Consider the following 307-nt stretch of genomic DNA (forward strand, 5'->3'; position numbering starts at 1 on the left):
CAGCGGCCGCGCTGCCACCACCATGGAGGAGCCGTTAAGCAGCCCGCCGGGGCTGTCCGCCATCCTGGTGGTAAGGAGGGAGTCAGGGCTGGGTTGACTGTGTGTTTTCACCTGTGGGGTGGGAAAAAAAAACCCCGTTCAGGGATGCTCGTTCCTTAGCTTGGCACAAGGCGGGCTGGTGAGTGCGGTCCGTGTCTGAAATCGGTTGTAATTTCAGTGCGGGGGGTGATATTCCTTCTCCTGCCATAGTTTTATCTCTTTTCATTTTGTCCATAGAAGACGGACTGGTCCGAGCCGTGGCTGATGG

The 307-nt window shown here is 57.0% G+C and overlaps 1 protein-coding gene across 1 annotated transcript in view; it reads left to right on the forward strand.

The window, feature by feature from the left end:
* Positions 1-22: 22 nt before the first annotated feature.
* TMEM18 (transmembrane protein 18) overlaps positions 23-307 on the forward strand; it is a 2358-nt gene continuing 2073 nt past the window's right edge. The window contains exons 1-2 of the mRNA XM_029084132.1: positions 23-70; positions 277-307. Coding sequence (XP_028939965.1) covers positions 23-70; positions 277-307 — 79 coding nt within the window. The remainder of the gene's footprint in view (positions 71-276) is intronic.

Source organism: Antrostomus carolinensis, unplaced genomic scaffold, assembly GCF_000700745.2.
Source record: "Antrostomus carolinensis isolate BGI_N321 unplaced genomic scaffold, ASM70074v2 scaffold16000, whole genome shotgun sequence".
NCBI lineage: Eukaryota > Metazoa > Chordata > Aves > Caprimulgiformes > Caprimulgidae > Antrostomus > Antrostomus carolinensis.